We start from the raw sequence: 24204 nt of genomic DNA, 5'->3' as shown, positions 1-24204 counted from the left end.
CCCCCCCCCTGGGCCTTGAGTTTGACACCTGTGCCTTAAGAGAAACACTCTAAGAAATAAAATAAAAGCACACTTAACCAAGAGATGTTTAACATAAATGAAAGAATAACAGCGCATAAATAATATAAACAAACTATGACTCTAAAAGTAAGACTGTAAATATTCCACCAAGTTAGTGGACTTGCAGGATTAATTACAGTAGAATAGAAGACATGCGAACAGGCCGAAGCATGTGGGGAAGGGGGAGGGAAATCACACCTAAATGAAGTATTGTACGAGCGGCCTTGTGTGCATACACTCTTAGTCAGGTTGTTGATTACCGAAATTTGATTTGGACAAAAAGCGAAGTCTTCCCGGTCCACTTGTTGTGTTGGTGGGGAGGTGGAGCCTGGGGGAAGGGAAGCAAGGGACAGATGGGACGGACACATGGCGCTGGTCGGCCTCCTTTCCTCATCCCCTCCCCTCGCAGACTCTGCCTAATCTGAGCGGGTAGAACAGGGTGAAAGGATGGGGGAGGGCACTGGGCATTCACCAGCACCTCTCCCTCTTTTTTGGCAGCACCCACCAGAGCCACAGATCCAATGCATGCTGGATGTGGGAAAAAAAGGAGGACTTCTTTCCTGAGTGAGTTGAAGTAGCGCTCATGCTGAGGTTTTCACTCGCAGGGATTCTAGCCCAACTAGATTCATTGCTAATCCAGCATAAGAAGAGCGTAAGCACAAGTTGCTGCCGGACTGAGCGGCATGCGCTTGCTTTTTTGTTTTGTTTTGCCATCAAGAGACTCGGGCCTGGTACTACCTCAGGCCTCTTTCAGAATGTGACAGCGCCACCTTTGGAGGCATTCTGAGACACATTGCTTGAGGCTGGAAATTCATGGCCAAATGTAGAGTTGCAGTGGCCGACCAGAAGCAGCTCACAGGCACGATGTCGGCCAACCAGGGGATGAACCGCCGTGGCGTCTACAACTACTTCCTCAACATGGTGGCCTATCAGGTAAGAGCTGGCGAAAGGCAGCAAATGTAGCTTTTTAAGTTTCAACAAGTCCTAGAATGTGACTGGTTGAGAAAGTCGGCATCTATATTAGATTTGCTATATTAGATTTAGCAAAAATGGCAGCACGGTGGAACAGGGGTTAGTGAATGTGCCTCACAATAAAGGTCCTGAGTTCAATCCCGGGCTCGGGATCTTTCTGTGTGGAGTTTGCATGTTCTCCCCGTGACTGCGTGGGTTCCCTCCGGGTACTCTGGCTTCCTCTCACCACCAAAGACATGCACCTGATTGGCAGCACTAAATTGGCCCTAGTGTGTGAATGTTGTCTGTCTATCTGTGTTGGCCCTGCGACACATTAAACCCCCCTCCTCCCTCCGTGGGAGGGAGGCGAGTTGGGTGCCCGAAACCCCCCGCTCGGAAGCGGATGCCGGTTCATGGTTTCGAAAGGCGAGTGGCCGAAGTGGCGACTTGTCCAGGGAGTACCCCGCCTTCCACCCGAATGCAGCTGAGATAGGCTCCAGCATCCCCCGCGACCCCAAAAGGGACAAGCGGTAGAAAATGGATGGATGGATGCCGTTGTTGTTTGACACAAATGACGTTCTTAATTGGGGGACACTTCAATGTTCACTGCAGGGGTGTAACCAGTGGCGGGCTGTGCGTTTCCCACCTAGGCCTTCAGTGATGTCCTGTGTCCAATAATTACCTCTCAAAATACCATCATTTATGTCACCACATGACCACTGCTAGAGAAATACTATACAGAAACACATTTACTGGGCATTGAATCACCACCAACAGTGTACAAAACAGGCTATTTTCTGGCGCATTTAAAAATCAATCATCAGCAATTAAAACATATCTTATGTGGTACTGTCAAAATTTAAATTACAAAAAACATATTAAACGTCAAAAAATTAAGAAATAAAATATCTGAACTTACAATTTGTAGCACCCATTCGAGCTTCCGGGGTTGGTCGACATGGTCTCACAAGATGTAGTTTCTCTTTAAATATCCTTCTTGAAAATGGCCTTGCAAATATTTGTGTTGTTTTGTCTAATCATAAAAGATGCAAACGAGGCATGTTGGCTGAGTTCTTAAAGTTTACTCCACAGCGTGCTCATCAAACACATCCAGCTGCATGTCTACATTCAACAACCTAAACGGGGCTACTGCGCCTGCTCTTCACTCCTGTGGCATGCTGGGTAATGGAGTTCTTATGTTACCTAGCTCATAACATCACAATATATACAGTATCTGCCTTAGGCTTACTGACAACAACTCGTGATCTGATTGGCTATCACAACTGTCTGTCATTGTATAAACAACAGCACTGGAAGGAGCATAATATGACGTGAAGAGAATATGAACACTTTTAGATATTTAGGGAAAGTATATTCAAAATTACTTTTATCTTTAATTATGATCAAGATTTCTGGTTATGTTAGGCCATCAGAGAAGGCCTTGCTGGCCCTGACGGCACACCACTGGGTGTAACAGTGTGTCACAATCAGTGTTTGGTACGTAAGAAGAAACAAAATGCAAAACATTATATCCTTTAGCCCATGTGTGAACAGATATTTTGTTTTCTTTTTTTAATTACACATGAAAAATATCAAACTACTTGTTGCGGCCACATTTCCTGGTGATGGCTGAGAGGCGGAGGTAGGATCCAAAATTTAATTACACACTTACTCTGGAGTACATTTGAAGTGCATTCAATATGTTACGGAAATTAGATTGCATGAATGGTACATAATAAAGTGTTATGGCAGAAAATGAATCGTGTATATGGCATATGAAAAGCCATTCATCCATCCATTTTTCACCGCTTGTCCCTTTAGGGGTCACGAGTGTGGCCGGAGCCTATCCCAGCTGCATTTGGGCGTAAGGCGGGGTTCACCCTGGACAAGTTGCCACCTCATCGCTGGGCCAACACAGATAGACAGACAACATTCAAACGATAGGGCAAATTTAGTGTTGCCAATCAGCCTAGGCCCAGGTGCATGTTTTTGGAGGTGGGAGGAAGCCGGAGTACCCGGAGGGAACCCACGCAGTCACAGCGGGAAGATGCAAACTCCACACATAAAGATCCAGAGCCCGGGGATCAAACCCAGAACCTTCTTATTATGAGGCACCAGCACTAACCCATGTATGGCATATAAAAAGCGGCGTGGCGAAGTTGGTAGAGTGGCCGTGCCAGCAATCAGAAGGTTGCTGGTTACTGGGGTTCAATCCCCACCTTCTAACATCCTAGTCATGTCCGTTGTGTCCTTGGGCAAGACACTTCACCCTTGTTCCTGATGGCTGCTGGTTAGCGCCTTGCATGGCAGCTCCCGCCATCAGTGTGTGAATGTGTGTGTGAATGGATGAATGTGGAAATACTGTCAAAGCGCTTTGAGTACCTTGAAGGTAGAAAAGCGCTATACAAGTATAATCCATTTATTTATCATTTATAAATAAAAATACGGCATCCAATCTGGCCTCTCTCCTGTTTCCTATTTCCTCCATTTGACACAGGTCCTTAAATACTTCCTGTCCGGTGAATAACACGGCCACACCCCTGCCCATTTGACCAGTAACACCCTCATGCCAGCAGACACACCCTCATACACACATTGCTCCTAAAATCCCTAATTCTGTCTCCTACACTACTCAAAAATTACAATACTCAAATAAAAAGTTGAAATGTTGATAGAGTGGTAAGTCGCTTTTTGCAAACCCCACTTTTCGTATGTGTTACTTTTCAAAAGTTTGCCATGTTCTCTGTTATCGTACGTCCAAACATTGCGCGCAACAAAATAGTCAGGATTTCAAAGAATGCAGTGTCGCAAACAGTCCCACAAGTTGGTGAGTAAATTTGCCCGCGTGGGGCCAAAAAAAGTTGCAAGTGCCAGCACTTTGACAAAGAAGGTGAGAAACACTATTGAATTCAAGAATGCATTCGCTGCAAAGTTTGAGGAGGGTTCTCTAATTTTCCGTTCATCGCGGTCTTCAACACAAGAGTCTTTAAAAAAAGAAAAAGTGATGTCAAATCTTTTTCTATTTTATTCATAATTAACATGCATTTCCCATGCATGTAAAACTATACTTAAAGGAGCCATATGTAAGAATGTGGCCAGACATGGTACTGCAATCACGGTCAAAATTCTGTAGTCCCCTCCCCCCCCCCTCCCTGACTGAGGTTGCCAAATACGCAGCTCGATATAACCAGAACATTTTACACAGGAATTAGGCTATTTTCAGGAAGAAGTACATCATGCCTGCGTACAATATCACAACACATTGCAATCATATGGTTATTGTCAGTACTATCAGAAAACAAGGACTAAAATAAAATGAACTACAACCAACGCTAGCAATGGTTTTACTGGTGAAAATAAGTAGAGCATGCTTAGCAGCCTAATGTACACCTAAAACTAAAGATGATACATTTTACCAAGGTATGCCTATAGGCTACTGTTTCAAATGTTTCAGATTGCCATATAACTTGGTACATGTAGTCCACAATATGCAAACACGAATGAGGAATTATTTCATCATGTGATTTGGCTGTCTCCATACGTTTCACATTGCCACGACAGCCATGCTAATGTTGTAACCCATTTTTCTCAGCGCATCAGCATATTGAGACCGAAGTAGGTACTGACACTACCCATATCCATGTAGGTTTTATTTGTTGAAAATATATTTTTCCCAGTTCGATTACACATCCACATACAGGCTAACGGGCATATATTTCCCCCGTACGTATGCTCCCATTGACCGGACTAGCATGCTAAGCATTTGTTGCACGAACATACTAACTTTGTTAGACAAGATCATAGACTGTATTGGACAATATAGTTTACATATGAAATGTCCATTTCCATTTATTACAATTAATAAGAAAACGTAAATGCCTTACTTACCTATCAAGGAGGAAATTAGCAAGTTTGGCGTCAGATGAAAAAATCTTTCAAAGGTAACCCCTGATACAAATCCTCGTTTTGTTCCTGGCTTTGTCATGAATAAGTTGAGAATCGTAACGACGCCTTTTAGAATTACTGAGGTCTGACATGTTTAGTAACTTTACCAGTGGCAGTAGCCAGACGAAGATGGCGGTGCGTAACTGGCAACCTGTACGTGACACACTCACAGACTTTCTTATTGGTCAAACGGTGGAGGGCGGGACACCGAAATAAAAACAATAACAATATTTCAGGGCTGTAAATCTAATTTTGGAATTAGCTTATCCTGGCTGAACTACTGTTATCAGTTATAGAGGTATTTGAAAAGAACATGGTTTATTAATGCCTTTTGACATATCAGGGCCATTTAATGATGACTTGACATGAAATTATTACATATGGCTCCTTTAATCTCCTTAAAATGTTTTTAGGTGTCTGGAATGCCTTCAATGGATTTTATTTTTTGTGCTTTGGTTTTTGTACAATGCAGTTTTCAGTTTTTTCTATCTGTCTGTCTGTCTGTCTGTCTGTCCGTCCGTCTTTCGGTCCACTATAAATGTATACAGATGATGCACTGCTGAGGTGTGATATAGTCAGGTGCAAGATACAGTTAGATAAACTTATGCTGAATTCAACCGTAAACATTTTTTTTGTATTTGACCCAATTTAATTTCTTTGAATGTCAAAAGAATCAATCAACAATGATCAGAACTCCGCTTCTGTTCGTCCCTCCCTTCAGTGATAAGGTACTGGATTATCTTCTCGGCCTTATCCATTAGATTATGAGCGTGTAACATGCATGTGTAGTCCAGGTCATGCTACATAACAGTGTCGTGCACTGAGGTTCAGGCCGGGTGAGGCTGACAAACCGAAACAAACTGGTGCCATACACAGAGTGAGTGTACTGAATGCAGTGCACTGAAAGTCGAGGCTTGCCTGCACACTAAAGCAGAGAAGAAAGACTTGCTGCAGCTTCTCAGGTTTCTGCCCTGTATATAACAAAGTGCGCTCGGAACTGAATGCCATACATTTGAAAAAATACCAAGCTGCACAATGAGTATTACTGATAGCCATAACTACCATTGAGGTCATGTCCTCTGTATTTTTATAAGTGACAAAAAGAAAATGTAATGACCGACTGCAAATGAAGTGTTCTGGCGCAAATACCGATAAACGCCATTCTGCCGATTTTGAGCTGTGAGTACCACTCAATAGTTTACAGTAAACCATTCTCTACCAGGCAGTAAAATAAAATGTTCCGCATAACCAATTTATCTTTCGCATTTCACTGTTGAATATTTGTTTTCTGCGATGAGGTGGTGCCTTGTCTAAGGTGTACCCCGCCTTCTGCCTTGGTGCAGCTGGGATGGATGGATATTCCGTTTTACTTCAGAACGAGACAAACGACCTGGTGTTTTTGCAGCACAAACAGACAAATCCATCGGGACCAATCAGCGCATCAACATTTGATGTTGTCATGCAACATCGGCGCTACAGTTTGCTCGCTTTGTCTCTGTTTTGTTGTGATTGTTACTAAATTAAAGCATCAATAATGAATAACTTTGATGAAATCAGTGAGTGTGAGGTGCCCTCGCCTACTGGCCTCAAAAAGAAATACTGTCCTGATGAATCTGAGCGATATGTGACCAAGAAAGTTGGACACATTGGGGTAGGAAAAATGCTGTCTATTGCATATTTACATAATGAACAGCAGGGGTCCCCAAACTTTTTGACTCTGGGGCCGCATTGGGTTACAACAATTTGGCCGGGGGCAAGCGGTACAAAGTGGATAAGAAAAGACAGAAAAAAATAAGAATTTTTATTTTTTTATTTTTTTTTATACTTGGGACTTCCCGCGGGCCTGATTTTGGATGCTGATGTACAGGTTACGTGTGTAGCCAATACTCTATCGAATGACGAACTGAATTGTTTGCTCTGCTGTTGTTTTCTTGTGATGCAGCCGTCAATGTAATGATGTCATAATGCAGCAGTCAGTGTAAACCCTGGACCCCCTGAGCAGGGATCACCCCAAAAATGTTTTTGTTTGGATAAAATTAATTTATTACATTGATGGAATAAGCATTCTTCTAAAAAAAACTATTTGTTTTCACTCATTTTAGGGCCAGGCTGGCACATTACAGCAGTGGTTCTCAACCTTTTTTAGTGATGTGCCCCCTGTGAATTTTTTTTAAAATTCAAGTACCCCCTAATCAGAGCAAAGCATTTTTGGTTGAAAAAAAGAGATAAAGAAGTAAAATATAGCACTATGTCATCAGTTTCTGATTTATTAAAATGTATATCACTGCAAAATATTGCTCATTTGTAGTGGTCTTTCTTGAACTATTTTGAAAAAAAGATAGGTTTTTATTTATATTTATAAAGGATTTTTGAATTTTTGCTATTTTTAGAATATTTAAAAAAAATCTCACGTACCCCTTGGCATACCTTCAAGTACCCCCTGGGGTACGCGTACCCCCATTTGAGAACCACTGCCTTTCAGGATTAGTCTGTTATTGTTGTCTGTTTTTGCTGCAAAATTTGTACAAAATGATCAAAATCTCATACCAAAATTAGCATTTTTCAAAATGAGACTATCATTTTGGTTTTTATTTGTTGTTGTTGGTTGATTCAATGCAATGCAACCCACATCAGCAGAATGTGGATTGATTTACTCAAAACAAGAAAAATGAAGAAATCTGTTTTTGCGCCTGAACTCTACAAATATACTTTGTGTGAAACACTGTGTGCTCGGTACATCACTGTCTAGTAGCTCATCCTCTCAATCATACTGTTCCATACTATACAACAGGGCTATTCAACTACATCATTTAGGGGCGGTATGGCGTAGAGGGTAGAGCGGCCGTGCCAGAAACCTGAGGGTTGCAGGTTCGTTCCCCGTCTCTTGACATCCAAATCGCTGCCGTTGTGTCCTTGGGCAAGACACTTCACCCTTGGCCCCGGTGCCGCTCACACTGGTGAATGAATGATGAATGAATGATAGGTGGTGGTCGGAGGGGCCGTAGCCGCAAACTGGCAGCCTCGTTCCGTCAGTCTACCCCAGGGCAGCTGTGGCTACAAATGTAGCTTACCACCACCAGGTGTGAATAAATGATGGGTTCCCACTTCTCTGTGAGCGCTTTGAGTATCTAATAATGGAAAAGCGCGACATAAAATCTAATCCATTGTTATTATTATCATGAAGAGGGCCCCCGTTTCAAGAGCCCAAGGGCTCAGGGGCTGGGCATCGAAGTTTCTTCAGAAAGTGCCTCCGCAGGTTATATTCCTTTAAGACTGCATTTTAATTGCAAATCAAACAGATCGGCTGTCACACTGCACTGTAAATAAATTAATTATTTAGCCCTCGCTACTCGTTTCCAGCGTGTGCAGAGAGACAGATAGTTAACAGCATGACAAAACAGAAGCACCAGAAGTTTTGTTGAGGATTAATGTTCCTTCTTTTAAATTTTTACCCGTCCTCAGTTTTATTTCTTTACATTTAATGTAACATAAAATTAACATTACAAAAAAATTTAACATTCATTGTATATTTACATGAATACAATAGAAGGTTTAGTGTTAATGCATGTACACAATACATTACAGATGTTTACGCATATAGTAATTAAAGAACATCCACAGCAAACATTGCACACAATGAATGTGGTTTAACACAATTAAACCTAATGTGTAGCGGCAGTCGCCCTCTACTGGTCAAATTTAGCGCTACATGCATTTTTGTTCCTTTGATCGTCAGAGTTACTGAGGCAAAAACCACATGGACACGAATACAAAAGACATCAAAAACTCAGCAAAAACAACTACTAAATATATTTATGCACAATATCTACTTACAGAGAAAGATTTAAACAAGTTTTGTGATGAAGCTTACACATGTGGATTTCTACCCTTGTTGCTGCTTGTATGGAACAGTGTGTTAAAAGTCAGATTTTCGCGATTTATTTTGATTTTTTAAAGACTTTTAGGTTTGGATTAAATATTTAGCGCTCACATTTAGGTATATATTTAAGATTTAAGTTTAGGTTTACATTCAACATTTAAGTTTAGACTTAACATTTAGGTTTGGATTTAACATGTAGGTTTTGATTTAATATTAAGCGCTCACATTTAGATTTAGATTAAGATTTAGGTTTAGATTTAACATTTAGGTTTAGATTTAACACATAAGGTTAGATTTAACATTTAGGTTTAGATTTACATTTAGCGCTCACACCGCTGCTCCTCCACATCGAGAGGAGCCAGATGAGGTGGTTCAGGCAAAATTTAGATATAGTATTTAGAGTCAACATTTAATTTAAACTTAAATGTGATGAAAATGAGCTAAATCTGAGAAAAGTGAGTTAAATCTGAGATATACAGTATATCTGCTAGAAAAGTGTGACCGTGTATCCCACACTTCTCTTTTGTAAAGTAAATCTGTAGAGCAGATTTGGGCATCTTCATCAATAATATTATTTGCCTGAGTGCCTGTACAGGAGAGATTTAAAAAAAATCAAATAGTGCTGATTGTTAAAGATGTTTGGTAAAATAACACATGATAGTTGTACCTCAATATATGCTTTTCCTGGTGTGTAAATTGCTCAAGTTACTATTATTCATATGCTACTGTGATAGCCACGATTTCAGCCTTTTAAAACTTTTCTTGAACCACCAAATTTTGACCTCGGTATTTGTCAGATCCCGGTCACTGCCCTGCGTGGCAGACTTATTGTGAAGGCTCTGTGAAAGCTCTTGCCTATGGCCCGAGGTGGGTAGAGTAGCCAGAAATTGTACTCAAGTAAGAGTACTGTTACTTTAGAGATGTATTACTCAAATAAAAGTAAGGAGTAGTCACCCAAATATTTACTTGAGTAAAAGTAAAAAGTATGTTGTGAAAAAACTACTCAAGTACTGAGTAACTGATGAGTAACCTGTTCGGTTAATGATGACGCGAACAAATAACGCACAAAAACATAAAAATATCAATGAGCAAATTCAGAGCCAAGAATATCTCTTAAGCAACTAAAACAATAATATATATTAAATAATAGTACATTAAAACAATTACGGCAAATTGAGCCACAATAACTTAACAGCACCATAGTCTCAGTAGGCATTCATTGATTGATTGATTGAAACTTTTATTAGTAGATTGCACAGTACAGTACATATTCTGTACAATTGACCACTAAATGGTCACACCCCAATACGTTTTTCAACGTTAATCAATTCATGGTAAACACACTGTGCACTTCTGATTGGTGTTTCTATGCATGTGTGTGTGTGTGTGTGTGTGTGTGTGTGTGTGTGTGTGTGTGTGTGTGTGTGTGTGTGTGTGTGTGTGTGTGTGTGTGTGTGAGTCTGCTGTGCGTTAATAAATGTCCCCACACGATGTACATTTGACAGTGATTTTTTGATTGATTGATTGATTGAAACTTTTATTAGTAGATTGCACAGTGCAGTACATATTCCGTACAATTGACCACTAAATGGTAACACCCCAATAAGTTTTTCCACTTGTTTAAATTGGGGTCCACGTAAATCAATTCATGGTACAAATATATACTATCAGCATAATACAGTCATCACACAAGTTAATCACCAGAGTATATATATTGAATTATTTACATTATTTACAATCCGGGGGGTGGTATGAGGAGGGTTTGGTTGATAACAGCACTTCAGTCATCAACAATTGCATCATCAGAGAAATGGGCATTGAAACAGTGTAGGTCTGACTTGGTAGGATATGCACAGCGAGCAGAGAACATAGTGAGTTCAGATAGCATAAGAACAAGTACCGTATTTTCCGCAGAGAAGCTAATATCAGCCTACGGTGACAGCCAAAATATCTACTAACGTTACTTACCGCGATGTGCTTCCTCAAATTTGACGTTGAGTTCATGTAAGCCAGGGGTGCCCCCACTTTTTCAGCAGGCGAGCTACTTTTTAAATGACCAAGTCGAGGTGATCTACCTCATATATGCATACACACACATATCATATATATATATATATATATATATATATATATATATATATATATATATATATATATATATATATATATATATATATATATATATATATATATATATATATATATATATATATATATATATATATATAAATATACAGTATATCATTTATATTTATTTATTTTGACGTTTTTGTTCACATGTTAAAGGTGTTTTAATGAATATACATGCATGTTTAACATATAGACTCCTTTCTTTCATGAAGACAAGAATATAAGTTGGTGTATTACCTGATTATGATGACTTGCATTGATTGGAATCAGACAGTAGTGCTGATAACGTCCACGTTTTCTAATGGAGGAGAAAAAAAGTTCCTCCTTTCTGTCTAATACCACATGAAAGTGGTTGGTTTTTGGCATCTTATTTGTCCAGCTTCCATATTCGTTTTTATACACTTTACAAGAAATACATTGGCGGCAAACTCCGTAGCTTGCTAGCTTCTTTGCGCTGGCTTTCGGAGAGTCTTATTTTGTTAGCGCAGGCGTGATGGAGGGGCACTTTTATTGTGAAGACAGGAACTGTGCGGTCAGTCTTTAGGCTTTTGACGGGAGGTACGGTTGAAATAAAAAAGTGTCTTTTTTCCTTCACACTTTTGATTGATTGATTGAAACTTTTATTAGTAGATTGCACAGTACAGTACATATTCCGTACAATTGACCACTAAATGGTAACACCCGAATAAGTTTTTCAACTTGTTTAAGTCGGGGTCCACGTGTGACGGTCATGTGACCGCCTGGCTCTGTTTGATTGGTTAAACGGAGTCCAACGTCACCAGTGACTGCATCTGATTGGTGAAACGCAGGCATGCGATAGATCCTACTTTGAAGGTCTGTCTGACAAACCAAAACAAACAAAGCGTGCATTAACAGATCGATAAAAATCAGTAGCGAGTAGCGAGCTGAATGTAGATAAATGGAGCGGAGTAAAAGTAGCGTTTCTTCTCTGTAAATATACTCAAGTAAAAGTAAAAGTATGTTGCATTAAAACTACTCTTAGAAGGACAATTTATCCCAAAAGTCACTCAAGTAGATGTAACGGAGTATTGATTGATTGATTTAAACTTGTATTAGTAGATTGCACAGTACAGTACATATTCCGTACAATTGACCACTAAATGGTAACACCCGAATAAGTTTTTCAACTTGTTTAAGTCGGGGTCCAAATTACTACCCACCTCTGCCTATGGTCTTGCTTGAACGAGACAAGGCTGTTGACTTTAGAAAAGTGCCTCATGAGTTATTGCACTACATCTTGCCAGAACCTTGGGTATAATAATGAACGATTGAATACTTAATACATTTATGATGAAAAGCGTCACTGCCCACTTGCATCCTGCATTGACATACTGTAGCTTTTGTTGTGATTAATCACATTAATTTTGTACTGAGAAGTTTGAGATTAGTGCTGTTGTTAGGTTTTCAATGTAGTGACTTCGATGGACCAACAGGTGATGATTTGAGTGGGTCCCTGGACAATTCAAAGGGGCCCCAATTAAATTGTATTTATTTATATTTCTTTTTTTCCCCCTTTTTTTAAATTTTTTTTTCTCAAATTGTAGTGTTAAACTCATTTGACATTATATGGTTATATTTAATGGATATGTTCATTTATGTTTAAAATGTATCTCAAAATAAGTAAATAAATCTAAAAAGGTTACTACAAAACAACTGCCACTGTGGATTGACATAAAACATTTACATGAAATAGCATTTTTTCAGCAAAATATATAGCTCCAAAATAATTACTAAAATTCAAATAAAAAATGAAACACTGTCTGTATTACCAAAATAAATAATCAATAAAAGTGCAAATTTTAACAGGTTAAAACATGTTTTTTTCTCAACCTCAATAGATATAATAGATAATAATAGAATAAATTATTACTATTATATTTTGCATAAGACGCAGTAGAGACAGAAGTGAGAATAGACGATGTTGAGATACTATCGCTAGCTAGTCTGATCAGTTGTCATAGAAGCAGAAAATATAACGGCAATAGTCTTCTAACAAGCATTAAGTTGTGGCTATTTTGCTTCAGAAGCAGCATGTACTGTATGCGCAGACGTTGTCTGAGTATAACAAAAGGCGACCATTCAAAGCATTTTTCATCGGAGTATGTTTTTTAAAATTTCATTACAGCACGTCCCCTAAACGTTAAAACACCATCGACACGAATGAGCACATCATCGAGTGGCAAAGACGTAGGTTTATTTACTATCATGTTTTTATATTTGATTGTTGAAATGAAATCCGCTGTGACTTGCTTGATGTTTTGGTACAACTAATCTGGTACAAATATAAACTGATGCAAATGTAGCAATGTGATTTTGCTTGAAACCGTCTATGTTTCGCACAGGGGTGTCAAACTCATTTTAGATGGGGGGCCACAAGGAGAAAAATCTACTCCCAAGCGGGCCGGACTGGTAAAATCACGGCACGATAACTTAAAAATAAAGACAACTTCAGATTGTTTTCCTTGTTTAAAATAGAACAGGCACATTCTGAAAATGTACAAATCATAATGTTGTTGGGTTTTTTTTACACTTAGGTGTTGCAGTTAATAATACTCCATATTTATTTGTCGTTATTTATATTTTCTGAATAAATTATGTGATAATGTTCATCAGTCAACTCATTGGTGTTAATTTTCAATCTATCAAGATAAAAAAATAATATCAAAATCAAATTACAGTATGTTATTTATGTAATTTGCAAATTTTCCTTGACTGGTGCACTAACATCATGTGGTTTATTTTTTTTTACATATGCAGCATAATCTACAAAGATACAAATAATTGCTATTGCGACATCTAGCAGAGACATTTAGAACAGCAGTTTCTTCCATTCAAAAATTTCAGCTAATTTTTATACTTAGCAAACTCATCCCGCCGGCCATACGTTTGGCATCCCCGGTTTAGCACGTTATGAATGTACGTGCAAACTAGGGCTGCGAATCTCTGTGTGTCACCCACGATTCGATTCAATATCGATTCTTGGGGTCACGATTCGATTCAAAATCGATTTTTTTCGATTCAACGCGATTTTCCTGATTCAAAAGGATTCTCTATTCATTCAATACATAGGATTTCAGCAGGATCTACACCAGTCTGCTGACATGCAAGCAGAGTAGTAGATTTTTGTAAAAATCTTTTATAATTGTAAAGGACAATGTTTTATCAACTGATTGCAATAATGTAAATTTGTTTTAAATACTCAATGAACCAAAAATATGACTTATTTTATCTTAGTGAAAATATTGGACACAGTGTGTTGTCAAGTTTATGAGATGCGATGCAAGTGTAAGCCACTGTGACACTATTGTTCTTTTTTAAATTTTTTTTTATAAATGTCTAATGATAATGTCAATGAGGGATTTTTAATCACTGCTATGTTGAAATTGTAACTAATATTGATACTGTTGTTGATAATATTTATTTTTGTTTCACTACTTTTGGTTTGTTCTGTGTCGTGTTTGTGTCTCCTCTCAATTGCTCTGTTTATTGCAGTTCTGAGTGTTGCTGGGTCATGTTTGGTTTTGGAATTGGATTGCATTGTTATGGTATTGCTGTGTATTATTTTTTTGGATTGATTAATTAAAAACAAAACTTAATAAAAACAATTTTAAAAAATGAAGAAATTAAAAAATTAAAAAAATCGATTTAAAAAAAAAAAGAGAATAGATTCTGAATCGCACAACGTGAGAATCGCGATTCGAATTCGAAATATATTTTTTCCCACACCCCCAGTGTATACTGGCACAGTTACGCACAAATGATTGGCCATTGGGCCCCATTCAGAAATAAGTTCCTAACTTTTCCTCTTATCTTTCTTCCTAAGTGATTTCCTAAGAGGAGTCCATTCAAATTCATGGCATGTTCTTAAAAGGCAAAATTGTTTCAACCTGCTGTTCTTAAGTTGCTGGATGTGTCAACATATTTGGACTGAAATATCTAACATATCATCTACTCAGCAATGCCATTTTATGATGTTAAACTTGCTGGGGGACTTAAAGGTGTCATATTATACAAAACATGTTCTTACCTGTTGGCACCTGTTTTGTGTATTTGGGATCCTCATAACTTTTGTAAATGTGAATCCAAACATTGGAGGCATGTCATAGCTATTTATAAAACACTTTTGTCTTCTTACAAACCTCCTCCAAACGAGCCGTTTGGAATTTCAGACTTTAGTGACATATTTTGCTCTTGTTACGTCAACGCATATCTTTATATAAGGTAGAGGTTTACATTTACATTTACATCTACATTTACATTTACATACAGAGCATTGTGTAAGTCCGGCATCTTTTATCCAATTGTCGGCCAAAGTTGTAGTCAATAAGTTTCTTATTAGTTTCTATCCTCTTTTTGTGGGGCAGACTGACTCGATCTGGCCAAATGATCATTCACACGTTCATTTCATCTTGTATTGACAATTGCAATTCTCTCTTCACTCTTTTAAACAAGTCTACGCTAAAGAGACTTCAGACTGTACAAAATGCGGCTGCCAGACTTTTGACCGGTGCACCCTGAACAGCCCATATCACCCCTGTTTTATCCAGTCTTCATTGGCTTCCAGTTAAATTCTGCATTGAGTTGAAGATTTTCGTGCGGGCCCCTCAGTACATCACTGACTTGTTATGCCCCTACTCTTCCGGGTGCAGCCGCCAGGGTCTTCTAAAGATCCCCAAAACTAATTTTAAAACCCGTGGAGACCTGGCATTCCAGGCTATAGCTCACAGACTCTGGAACAATTTGCAACAGTCCCTCTGTGATCTTGACTCTGTTGAAACTTTTAAGAAACATTTGAAAACTTCTCTTTTTAGTAAAGCTTTTAGTTAATGCATTTTTTAAGTATAATTTTTAATCCACTTTGTATCCTTGTTATGACATTGCCCCTGTTGTTTTCATTGAATTGTTGTTTTACTTCACCTATGTTTTGTACAGCGGTTTGTGATTTTATCTGTGAAAAGCGCTTTATAAACAAAATGTACTTACTCACTAGTAAACTTGTGTCGCTAATGTGAACAAGCTTATAAATTGATACATTAATAGATTGTCATCTGAAAGTGATTAGTTACTGCACATTACAGTATGTACAAACGTTTGTAATTGCACTACTTCAATTTTGATTTAGGATCACGAAAACAGCTAAAAAAAACCCATAAAGTATTAAGTTTAATAATGATGGCCTACTTTCCATTGAACTACATCAAACAAATACTTATTTGTTTTTTTAAGCCCTATAAGCGCTAGAAAATGATGTTTAGCTTTGGCCTACTTCCACAAGCTGTATTTTGTCCAAATGATCTTAATTCTGTCTCTAACATCAACTCGAATAAATAGCAGATAAATACACTAAAAAACAAACAGAGGGTTTATAGAATGCTTAACATGCACAAGACTGGGTGTGTAATGGTTGGTATATTGTATATATATATATTGCATATAGTTGGTATGGGTTCAATCTGGTCAGCAATCAGCCACTGGAGCGCTCCGGTGTCTCTGCCAATCCCGGATAAACGAGTACGCCAGGAAAGGCATGCCGCGTAAAAACTAAGCCAAGCATCATGTCAAGTACTCTGGAGAAAAGACAACGGGTACATTTAATTAACATGTACACACACTTTGGGACATCTGGACACCTTCCACTTTACTATAATCAGTTGCTAGTCCAGCATCCAATGCATTAAATAGCATTAGTTTGGGTTGACAGCTTATCTTAATATGTGTACACTGTGTCTGAAAACAAGCACTTCCTTCGGTACTTCATTGTGTAGAATGCACAGTGTGTACTTACTTCATAACGGTGCACGTTTTGACTGTCTAATTTGATTTCTAGCATTACCAGCAGTCACAATATTTACCGGCTGCGTTTGTTTGAAAATGTTCAGTCACTCCTTTCTGCTAAACAACTAAGAAGGTGATGATTACAGGTATCGGGGTCCACACTCAGCATTTTAGCATACCCAAACATTTGACACAACTTAACTCCTAGGGGCAAAGGATGGCTCGAGCGGCTCCAGAAAGGCCATACTTTTGGCAACGGAGGGCCTTTCCTTCCCATCCTGTTGCAAGTCTCGTGGTTTCTGTGTCGTAACAATTGTATCTGTACGTGTACGAATGTGTGTGGCTATCGATTTCTTTTCCTGGCCTCAGACCGGGGCCCCCCACCCTCATAGAAACCCAGTCTATGATCGACTTTTTTTTAAACTCAAGCTCCCCACCCGTCCACCTTTTTTCCGCCTTTTACGAAGAGCGGTAAGTGAAATTTCTGTCACGGTCCGTTGCCCGGGTCATGTTTGGTTTAATTTGGTATTTCCTTAGTTGTTGTTTATTCCTTAGTTGTTGTTTATTTATTACACTCAGCGTGGCAGTCTCGCTCGCTTCATGCAACAGTTTGCGTTTTCTCCTACTTGTCACTAGCCTTTGCTTGTTCCTGTGTTAAGCTTTGCCGCAGTTTTCCGTGCCATCAGCACGCCAGCATTTTTGTATTTATTTCCCCTCGCTTATTGAGAATAAATAAGCATCTTACCTGCACGCTGCTTTCCTGACGTCTTTACTGCATCTTGGGGACACGACCACCGCAACCATGCAACCCAGACGTAACAATTTTGTTGGACTCATGCAATGACAATAAAGTTCCTCCTAATGGACTCATTCTAAGTGTAAATCTTAAAATGCCCAAATTGAAACCCAGCCAAAGGGTGAGAGCACAGGGATGGACCATGGCCACCCTTTATTTCAAAGCGGAATGGGAGGCACTAACTCAAGCGGTTGGAATTCACAAATTAAAAGAAGAGAAGAAGAAGAAGAAGAAGTAGTTTGTAAATATCGTGATTGTCATTTCCAGTAAGTGTGCAACAATAGTAATTGATTTGGGATAGTAATACACTTACACTGTGAGAATTAGCACCTTGTAGTACACAGTGTAGAGTAGGGAGGGGATTCATATGCCCCCAATCTTAGGTGCATCTCGCGTGTGAGGAAGGTCGGGGTGTTAATCATTTTGCAATGCAGTCTGCTGAAAATGACGGAAAGCTCCACTCTACATAGCAACTGTTGCTGTGGTCAAAGTTGGAATTGCCATAAGTCACATTTTAAGGTATTCAACACACTATTGTCGGCTGTCGGCTAAAGGTGATAGTGCATCCCCTAATTCCTCACGTTTCATGTGTCAGGTTAACCGCGACAAATAGTGCCATATCAATCCCCTTCCTACTGTATATAGTAGGGGTGTGGGAAAAAATCTATTCGAATTCGAATCGCGATTCTCATGGTGTGCGATTCAGAATCGATTCTCATTTTTAAAAAATCGTTTTTATTTTTTTTAATTATTTTTTTATATTTTATATTTTATTTTTTATTTTTTTTAATTAATCAATCAAACAAACAATACACAGCAATACCATAACAATGCAATCCAATTCCAAAACCAAACCCGACCCAGCAACACTCAGAACTGCAATAAACAGAGCAATTGAGAGGAGACACAAACACGACAGAACAAACCAAAAGTAGTGAAACAAAAATGAATATTATCAACAACAGTATCAATATTAGTTACAATTTAAACATAGCGGTGATTAAAAATCCCTCATTGACATTATCATTAGACATTTATAAAAAATAAAATAAAAAAAAGAACAATAGTGTCACAGTGGCTTACACTTGCATTGCATCTCATAAGCTTGACAACACACTGTGTCCAATATTTTCACAAAGGTAAAATAAGTCATACTTTTGGTTCATTTAATAGTTAAAACAAATTTACATTATTGCACTCAGTTGATAAAACATTGTCCTTTACAATTATAAAAGCTTTTTACAAAAATCTACTACTCTGCTTGCATGTCAGCAGACTGGGGTAGATCCTGCTGAAATCCTATGTATTGAATGAATAGAGAATCCTTTTGAATCGGGAAAAAAATCGTTTTTGAATCGAGAATCGTGTTGAATTGAAAAAAAAAAAATCGATTTTGAATCGAATCGTGACCCCAAGAATCGACATTGAATCGAATCGTGGGACACCCAAAGATTCACAGCCCTAGTACATAGTATTGAAAATATTTTATTAGACGCTATTGCCCACTTCAAATGGGTCAGGTGCATTGTGAGTTGGGTGGCAGCCGAAAACATGGACCTTGGCAGGCGATCTGATCCTTGGCTGTTGAAGTTAGCTCTTGTGTTGTACGTCACCTCTTTGGGGGCGATGGAGCCTGAGCTGGCTCGCGAGTTTGAGAAGTTCCAGGCTGAACGCACAAGCAAGAGCTCTGGAACCAGTCCTCTGAAAAGGTGTTGGACTCTGCAGTAAGAGGCTACAGGCAGGGATGGCAATATTTGCTGCCCACTGACTCAGAGCCTGTATGTTGGAGTTTAACACAAAATGCTGATAACAGTATTGTTTGCACTTATGGATTACTTTGTTCTGTTGGTGGACTTCATTGCTCACACTGCCAACGACAGTGAGGCCTGGAGAGATGTGAACGGGAGGAATGCCCCCTCGATCTGAATCCGAGCCATGCGTTGTACACTCTCGGTTACAGTTGCGTAAAGAAAGATATCAGTTTTCAAAATACCCAGCTTTGATTGAACTAACACAGATCAACTCTTCTGGAACACACAGGCCTAAGGGCTGGATCTACTAAAGGTTTGCGTGTACTAAAAGACATACAAAAAACAAACTTGAGTGCACACAAAGCTGATCTACTAAGCTTTATGTGCAGAGAGAACCGCATCTCCTAAATGGGTAAAATAGTGAACGCAATCCATTCATGTAAATGCAGAATACATGCTGATTATCAGAACGCCCACAATAGTAGGAGAAAGAGACCCAAATATAATCATTTAGCACTCGCAATGTGATTTGTCAAACCTAAACTGTTTTGCGGATGCTGCTTCGTGTCTTTATTTACAAACGTAGTACATTTGGAATGTGCGTGCTAACTGGCACAGTTGATTGCTGAAAAAAAAATTGCTGAAATAAGAGAGATGATGGAGAGAGAAAATGTTTTCATGCTGATGGACATATTGAATGTCCATCAATTCCATCATTGACCTGATGAATGACTTCAGGCAGGGGTGTAGTTTTGTTTTCCACTTAGGGCTGTAGACTGAAAAATCAAAAGATGCGTGGGCCATTTTGCCATGTTTCCACTTTCAAAACTGATATGTCTATTTTTTTTAAAAACACCCTGCATGTCTGCTTTGTGTTATTAGTTTGAACATTTCAACTTTTTTTTTAATCATTACACCTGTTGGCTCTTTTATTCCAATTTTCGTTTTGTTTTGTAACATACATTAAAACTGATCTGCGGGCTGCAAATACATTTTATTTTTTCAAAATAAAACCAAAACTAAAAAAAAGATACATGCATTATTTCGGACCACCACCGTGGTTTGTTTTTATTGACACAACATTGCTTGGGCGGTCTACCACAGCGCACTTTTGGCGTGCCAAAAATAAGTTCTGTTGTCTAAATCCGGCTTCTATAGTTTCCAGAAAAGGTTTTGCAGATTTTAGTTAAGTGCTGTATATTCAACAACATAGCAAAACACCTCAGGTTGGAAATGAGTGTCTCCAGTAGAAAAAAAACAACCTTGGGAGTGGGTAGAAACCACAACATCCTCATTGAAATAGGGATATGTGCACCACTTTTGTATTGTTTTCAATTTTGGTAAATCAGGCCCTAAATTTCTATTCTTGGTATACGTCAACTTCAGGATTAGACTGAGTTTGTTGAATCTCCTACCTGGAATACCCTGTCTGGTTGGCATTACTGGATTCACATGTTATCTTGTAGTGCTTAAAATTTACCTTCGAAAGCCATCAATAAAGTGCATTGTGTATCTCGCATTAATGAGCTTGTGACGGGTAAAATGTTACATGACTTGTATGAGTTGGGTGACCTTGCAGCGAGCAGATATTTCCCATGATCACATGACTTGTGTACCTATTAGTCCCAACACTGGCTAGATGTTTTACTGTATTTACTGTATGTTCTCTGCTGCCAAGATCTGCTGCTGCTGTGGACCGGCTCCCTGCTCGCTCTGCTGTGCCTTCTGTCCTCCCGTCAAATCGTCCACCAGCACGCGAATCATGTACACCCTCTTCCACATCATGAGCTGCGCCGTCTCCTGCCTCATGTTGTCACGCACCGTCTCCGAGCTGGTCAGGGAAAATGTGAGTACCAGAAGTGTGTGTTGTCCCTCAGCATGGCCTCCACACACACACACACACACACACACACACACACACACACACACACACACACACACACACACACACACACACACACACACACACAACACACATTGTTCATATTTTTATGTACCGTATTTTCTGGACCATAGGGCGCACCAGATTATAAGGCGCACTGCCGATGAGCGGGTCAATTCAGGTCTTTTTTCATACAAAAGGCGCACCGGTTTGTAAGGCGCATTGATGATTTTTTTCTAAATGGAAAACACTTCTTTGTGGTCTACATCAGTGGTCTCCAACCACCGGTCCGGGGACCGGTACCGGTCCGTGACGCATATGCTACCGTGCCGCACAGCAACATTAATTGTGTGAATGCTCCAAAGCATTCACACAATTAATAAGGTTTTTTACACCAAAATTAATCTATTTTTATTCAACTTCTTCTTCTTCTTCTCCAGATTTTGGCGCGCTCTACCTTCCACTTGTTTTCATCAGATTCAAACCATTCCAATCGCGGGCTTTCCGTTGACATATTCCCAAAATTCCCAGAATTCCAGGTTTTCCGGAACATTTTTCCCATTCAAAATGAATTTTCAAACTTCCACCAATTACACATTTTTTCAACCGATTCAAACCATTCCACCTTCAACATATTCCACTCATCCTGGACATTGAAACTATAATTTTTTCAAGTTAAAAAAATATTCCATGAATTCCTAGACTTCCAGTTTTTTTTTAAACCATTTTTTGACCCTTTTTTCTGGCGACTACTCCTTCCACATTTTTCAACCCATTTCAAATTCCAGGAATTCCTTAATACCATTTCTCAATTAAAGATGTTACTACTTCAACATTTCTCGACCGATTTGAAAAATTCCAACACTAACCATTTCAACTCATTCCGAAGATTCAATTTTTTTTGCATTTTCAAAAAAAATTCCCTCTTTTCCCGAAATCCCCAAATTTCCATGAAATTCCCATTGAAAAGAATGGGACATTTTTCAAAGTTCCACATCTCCCACTCAAACGGTTCCAACTTCAAAATATTCAGCCTGTTCAAGAATTGTGTGCTCCCTTTCAAAAACTGTAAAAAAAATTCCCGGATTTCCAAGAATTCTCCGTTTTTAGGGACATTGTCCCCATTCCAAATGAATTATCCATTTTTCCAACATTTTTCAACCTAGTCAAAGTATTCCACCTTCAAAATATTCCACTCATCCTGGACATTCAAACTAAGTCTTTCCCAAGTTCCAAACCAAATTCCGATTTTCCTAGAAATTCAAATGCTTCAACATTCAAAACATTCCAACATTCAAACTATTCTTACATTCACACTTCATTATGTCAGCATTGGAGCATTCACATGCAATTCATTAAGGAATTGCCTCATTTAGTTAATTTATAAACTACCACATTTTCTCTGACTTAACTTTTAGATTGTAGCCAAAGGCAAATTTTTTTGCTGTTTTTATCTGCCACACATAGAAAGCTGGTCCGTGAAAGTAATGCATACATTAAACCGGTCCCTAGTGGAAAAAAGGTTGGGGAACCCTGGTCTACATAACATGTAATGGTGGTTCTTTGGTCAAAATGTTGCATAGATGATGTTTTACAGATCATCTTCAAGTCACATTCTGACAGTCGCTTCAGGATGCGCCGTTTTGTGGGTGGTCTTATTTACGTGGCTCACCTTCGACAGCGTCTTCTCCCCGTCATCTTTGTTGTAGCGGTGTAGCGTGCAAGGACGGGAGTGGAAGAAGTGTCAAAAGATGGAGCTAACTGTTTTAATGACATTCAGACTTGACTTAAATCAACAACGGAGCAGCATCTCCTCATCCGTGACTCACTGGTGTAACAACATAAAAATGTGTACCGTGAAAAACCGTCCGACCGGAACTCTCTAATAACTAAATTTCCATGGGTGAATAAATGTAAACCCACTACAATGGTAGGTTTTAGCGCTTCCATAGCGAGATATAAGTTAGAAATTTACGCTACTTTATATTAGAAACGGCAGCAGCAGAGGGTCAATAGCCCATAACAAGAAGATAGTGAAAAAGAAGAAGCTTATCGACTACGGCATCGGCACGGACTACAATGGTGGACTTGCGCAAATTTTCAGGACTTATGCAGATCTCAAATACACATCAGCAGGTACCAGAAGGTAATAAATGTTAGTTTTGGGTATTGCGAAACAAAACGGCAGATAATATGTCTGCTAATGGGTGCCATTTTGCTGTCCTTATACACACACCATAGTAATACTTGTATCTCTGACTACGGTAGCCGTAATGGGCCGACAATCCATCAAGCGGTGCGGCTTCAAAGTCATACTAAAACATTTTGACAGATTTATGAGTGCCGTGTGTAATGTTCTTTATTTTCAATGGAACATTTAATGTTTTGGTGTTGTTTACTTGCGTCATATTGCAGTCTACACGTATCTCTTATGTGTGCCTACCATCTACTTGTCACACTTATCATTACATCATGTACCAAATAAAATTGCTCTGAGGTCGGTAAGCACAACGAGAATTATTCCGTACATTAGGCGCACCGGGTTGTAAGGCGCACTGTCGATTTTTGAGAAAATGAAAGGATTTTAAGTGCGCCTTATAGTCCGAAAAACATGGTAGATTCTGATTTTTTTCTTATGCTATGTTTTTGCGGTCCTTTTGGTATATGTCTTGACTACAATGGCAAATTGACAACAAATATTTGTCGTGGTTAACAATACAAAAATATAAATAATAAAGGAATTGTGTTGTTGTGGTAGAATCCGGTTTAATAATGCCATGCTTTAAATTTAGAGCTTTCTTCGCGCTGAACAGGAAGTCACTTTTATTGTATTGTATTGTAAATTTGTGTTTATTTCGGACATGTTAAAAAAGAGGAAGAAGAAAAAGAAACCCAAAGCAAAACGACAATGGGGTGGCGTAGCTCAGTTGGTAGAGTGGCCGTGCCAGCAATTTGAGGGTTCTAGGTTCGATGCCATTCTAGTCACTGCCGTTGTGTCCTCGGGCAAGATACT

The 24204-nt window shown here is 39.0% G+C and overlaps 1 protein-coding gene across 1 annotated transcript in view; it reads left to right on the top strand.

Moving 5' to 3' along the window:
- The first annotated feature begins 521 nt into the window (after positions 1-521).
- The window catches only part of serinc4 (serine incorporator 4), an 85630-nt gene continuing 61947 nt past the window's right edge, over positions 522-24204 (top strand). The window contains exons 1-2 of the mRNA XM_062030494.1: positions 522-993; positions 20988-21155. Of these exons, the coding sequence (XP_061886478.1) occupies positions 874-993; positions 20988-21155 (288 nt within the window). The 5' untranslated portion in view covers positions 522-873. The remainder of the gene's footprint in view (positions 994-20987; positions 21156-24204) is intronic.

The sequence above is a fragment of the Entelurus aequoreus genome, linkage group LG02, assembly GCF_033978785.1.
Source record: "Entelurus aequoreus isolate RoL-2023_Sb linkage group LG02, RoL_Eaeq_v1.1, whole genome shotgun sequence".
NCBI lineage: Eukaryota > Metazoa > Chordata > Actinopteri > Syngnathiformes > Syngnathidae > Entelurus > Entelurus aequoreus.
The sequence above is the reverse complement of the archived record's forward strand: the minus strand, read 5'-3'. Positions and strand labels throughout refer to the sequence as shown.